The sequence below is a fragment of the Tupaia chinensis genome, unplaced genomic scaffold (assembly GCF_000334495.1).
Source record: "Tupaia chinensis unplaced genomic scaffold, TupChi_1.0 Scaffold146907_1, whole genome shotgun sequence".
In the NCBI taxonomy this organism is placed as follows: domain Eukaryota; kingdom Metazoa; phylum Chordata; class Mammalia; order Scandentia; family Tupaiidae; genus Tupaia; species Tupaia belangeri.
Window position 1 is genome coordinate 1,265,501 of NW_006206760.1, and position 4,030 is coordinate 1,269,530.

Below are 4,030 nucleotides of genomic sequence, written 5' to 3' on the forward strand. Positions count from 1 at the left end.
CTCACGCTCCCTCTGTCCCCGCAGGTCCCCTGCAGCCGTGGATGCCCGTGACGTCATGACCGCCGAGGACTCCGCCGCAGCCATGAGCAGCGACCCGGCCTCTGCGGCCTCCGCCAAGGTGCCCGAGGGCGTGGCCGGCGCGCCCAACGAGGCGGCGCTGCTGGCGCTCATGGAGCGCACGGGCTACAGCATGGTGCAGGAGAACGGCCAGCGCAAGTACGGCGGCCCGCCGCCCGGCTGGGAGGGCCCGCACCCGCAGCGCGGCTGCGAGGTCTTCGTGGGCAAGATCCCGCGCGACGTGTACGAGGACGAGCTGGTGCCCGTGTTCGAGACCATGGGCCGCATCTACGAGCTGCGCCTCATGATGGACTTCGACGGCAAGAACCGCGGCTACGCCTTCGTCATGTACTGCCACAAGCACGAGGCCAAGCGCGCCGTCCGCGAGCTCAACAACTACGAGATCCGCCCGGGCCGCCTGCTCGGCGTCTGCTGCAGCGTGGACAACTGCCGCCTGTTCATCGGCGGCATCCCCAAGATGAAGAAGCGCGAGGAGATCCTGGAGGAGGTGGCCAAGGTCACCGAGGGCGTGCTGGATGTGATCGTGTACGCCAGCGCGGCCGACAAGATGAAGAACCGCGGCTTCGCCTTCGTGGAGTACGAGAGCCACCGCGCGGCCGCCATGGCGCGCCGCAAGCTCATGCCCGGCCGCATCCAGCTCTGGGGCCACCAGATCGCCGTGGACTGGGCCGAGCCCGAGATCGACGTGGACGAGGACGTCATGGAGACGGTGAAGATCCTCTACGTGCGCAACCTCATGATCGAGACCACCGAGGACACCATCAAGAAGAGCTTCGGCCAGTTCAACCCGGGCTGCGTGGAGCGCGTCAAGAAGATCCGCGACTACGCCTTCGTGCACTTCGCCAGCCGCGAGGACGCCGTGCTCGCCATGAACAACCTCAACGGCACCGAGCTGGAGGGCTCGTGCCTGGAGGTCACGCTGGCCAAGCCCGTGGACAAGGAGCAATACTCCCGCTACCAGAAGGCAGCCAAGGGCGGCGGCGCCGAGGCGGCGGCACCCCAGCCCAGCTACGTGTACTCCTGCGACCCCTACACGCTGGCCTACTACGGCTACCCCTACAACGCTCTCATCGGGCCCAACAGGGACTACTTTGTGAAAGGTTTGTGGGGGCTGTGCTCCTGGGAGGGGCAGGGGGTCTCAGATCACCGCCCTCGGGGACCGAGCCAGTGGGGGTTTGCATTTTGAGCGCCCCGGTGCAGGTTTGCATTCTGAGCTCTGTTTTGCTGCAGCCACTGCTGTAGCGTTGAGACAAATGCAGACCGTGCTGGGGGCAGGGGTGAAGTCAGGGGCATGCAGGCTCTTGGGTTCTGCCTCCCCAGGGCCTACCCTGGTTATGGCTAGTCTGCTGATCTTTGCCTGCAAGAACTCAGCTGGGTCTGCAGGTGCTGGAGGGGGCGTTGTTACCCGGGGAAGGAGGGTAGGCAAGGTCTGGGGCTCGCTCTCCCGACGGCTGGGTCTGTGGCTTTCGTGGGTCACTTGAAATGCTCTGCCTGTTTTCTCACGCATGAAAGGAGGAAGCTGAACTAGCAGGTCCCCTTCCAGATCTCCCTTTTTTTTTTTCTAGTCGAATGTTTTCCTTTACTGAAGTTGCAGTTACAGTCCTTGAAACAGACCCTGTGGGTTCCCCCAAGGTGGAAATAGAACGTTCGAAGCATCTTTACCCACCCATGAAAGAGCCCGTGTAACTTAGTCTCAGGGCAGCCGCTCAGCGGGCACCTGGGCCGGGGTCCCCTCCCTGCCACCGTTCACTGTGGGTCGCTCATCATGTTTTGTGTTGTATCACAAGCAGGCAGCATACGAGGCCGAGGGCGAGGCTCCGCTGGCAACAGGGCCCCGGGGCCCCGGGGCTCCTACCTCGGGGGCTACTCCGCCGGCCGCGGCATATACAGCCGATACCATGAAGGGAAGGGAAAGCAGCAAGAGAAGGGTTACGAGCTGGTGCCGAACCTGGAAATCTCCACCGTCAACCCGGTCGCCATTAAACCGGGTACAGGTCAGTATATAACCCGGGGTGTGAACGCACCCACCAGCCCACCCCTCAGCCCTGTCTCTCAGGTGAGCCCAGGCCTTCCTCTGCTCCCCTTACACCTGCACATGGTTCCCCTTCCTCACAGGCTGCCAGAGACTGGGCGAAACCACTGTCTCCCTGGACCTTCTTTTTTATTTATGTATTTTTGAGATTTTTGCTGTAGGGCAATTGCACTCGTCACAGAGAGAGAGAGGGGGAAAGTGAGAAATGATCCCTTGGGGAATGGACATGCCGCAATCCCTTCTCTCGGGATTTTGGGCACATGCACATACATGCCCAATATGATTTGGAAGCCACCAGGCCCAGGGCTCGAACCAGGGTCAGCTATGCAGGAGTCCAACACCATAACTCCCAGCCCACCTGCTGGCCCTCTCCTCCTTACCTTTTATCAGCTAAAACCCATCTTTTCCTTACTCGGGCCTGTTTCTACCCCAGACAGCAGAAGGAGGCAGGTGCAGCTCATTACTGGTTCTTGAGTTTTGGGGAGAGTAGAAAATCCCCTGTCAGGAGCCAGCACTGTCCCTTCTCATGGACTGAGCGAATGAGGATACTTGGAGACAAAACAGAGGTTTTGTTTGTTTTTAGAGAATTGTTTTATTGAACTTTATCCATTTATTTATTTATTTTAATTTGACCAGCGAGGAATAGAAAGAGAGAGAAAGCGAGCTACCAGGTCCAGGACTTGAACCGCAGTTGGCCATGTAGGAGTCCAGCACCCTTAACCACCATGCTACCTGCTGGTCCCAAAGTTGTTTTTTATGTTTTTTTTTTTAATAAGAATTTTTTTTATTTAGTTTTAATTAATTAATTTATTTATTTATTTAGTTATTTTAATTTGACCAGAAAGGGTTAGGGGGAGAGAGAGAGAAAGTGAGAACGCAAACCACCAGGTTCAGGACTCAAACTGTCATCAGCCATTTGGGAGTCCAGCGCCCTTAAGCACTGTACCACCTGCCGGCGGCCCCAACAGCGGTAGACGTTTAAATAGCTTCTGATTCCCCGGATTCTACATTCTAGCACACATGTCCTCTTACTGGATCAGTGGGTGGATGGTAGAGACACTCGGAGAATTCTAGGGGAGGGTCTTGGCCTTTGCTTTCATTCCCCAGCCCCACAGACCGGTTTGCCAATGTTTGGGAAACAGAGCTCCTGAGGCTCGCCTGCAGAGAACGTCAGCTCCATCGTGCGAGTTTAGCACAGACTGGATGATAACACACACCACACAGGTGCCCAGTTACACCCGGTCACGGGGCAATCCCTCTACTTGTTCAGAAAGGCACTCCCGTTGGCAAAGTTACGGTGGCTTAAGGTTTAACCAGAGAAAAGGAGTGTTAACCAATCTGCAGGCGTGTAAGGTCATGCCTTGGCACCCAAGGTCGAAATTCCTGTGGGCTGGTGGCCAGAAACAGCCCAGAGCGTCTAAGCTCAGCCCCGTGTAACTGAAACTCATAACCTTCCCTGGGCCCCCTCACCCTGGCCTGTATGTGAATATCCACTGAATTAAAACCTTGGGTTTTAGGAGAGGCAGCAGGGCAGGGGTGAAGTTTCTGGGCACAGGACCCAAGGGAGGTATGGTTCGAAAGGCAGTTTTCGGTATAGGGACTGGCAGGTGGCATGGTGGTTAAAGGCCCTGGACTCCCATATACCTCACCGCAGTCTGAGTCCTTTTCCCTTCTCTTGCTGTCTGATCAAACTGGAAATGACTAATAATAATTAAAATTAATAAAGTTAAAATAATTCTTTAAAAAGATAAATAAAGTTTTAGTGACCAGCAGTTAGCATAATGGCTATGTTGCTGGACTCCCATGTACTCAAGCGTGATTAAAGTCCTGGACCCGGGGGCTTAAACTCACGCCGGGCGCATGTGCGTGCATGCCCAAGATCCTGAGAGGAGAATGGAGGAGAAGGGATTGCGGCATGGC

General features: G+C 56.4%; 1 protein-coding gene across 2 annotated transcripts in view; it reads left to right on the top strand.

Annotated features, from left to right (window-relative positions):
* The window catches only part of RBM47 (RNA binding motif protein 47), a 77,986-nt gene that overhangs the window by 65,461 nt on the left and 8,495 nt on the right, over positions 1-4,030 (top strand). The window contains exons 4-5 of one of the 2 annotated variants that reach the window (XM_006169222.3): positions 25-1,178; positions 1,869-2,072. In XM_006169222.3, coding sequence (XP_006169284.1) covers positions 56-1,178; positions 1,869-2,072 — 1,327 coding nt within the window. In that variant the 5' untranslated portion in view covers positions 25-55. Of the gene's footprint in view, positions 1-24; positions 1,179-1,865; positions 2,073-4,030 lie in introns of both variants that reach the window. The other variant, XM_006169212.3, reaches the window with a different exon arrangement.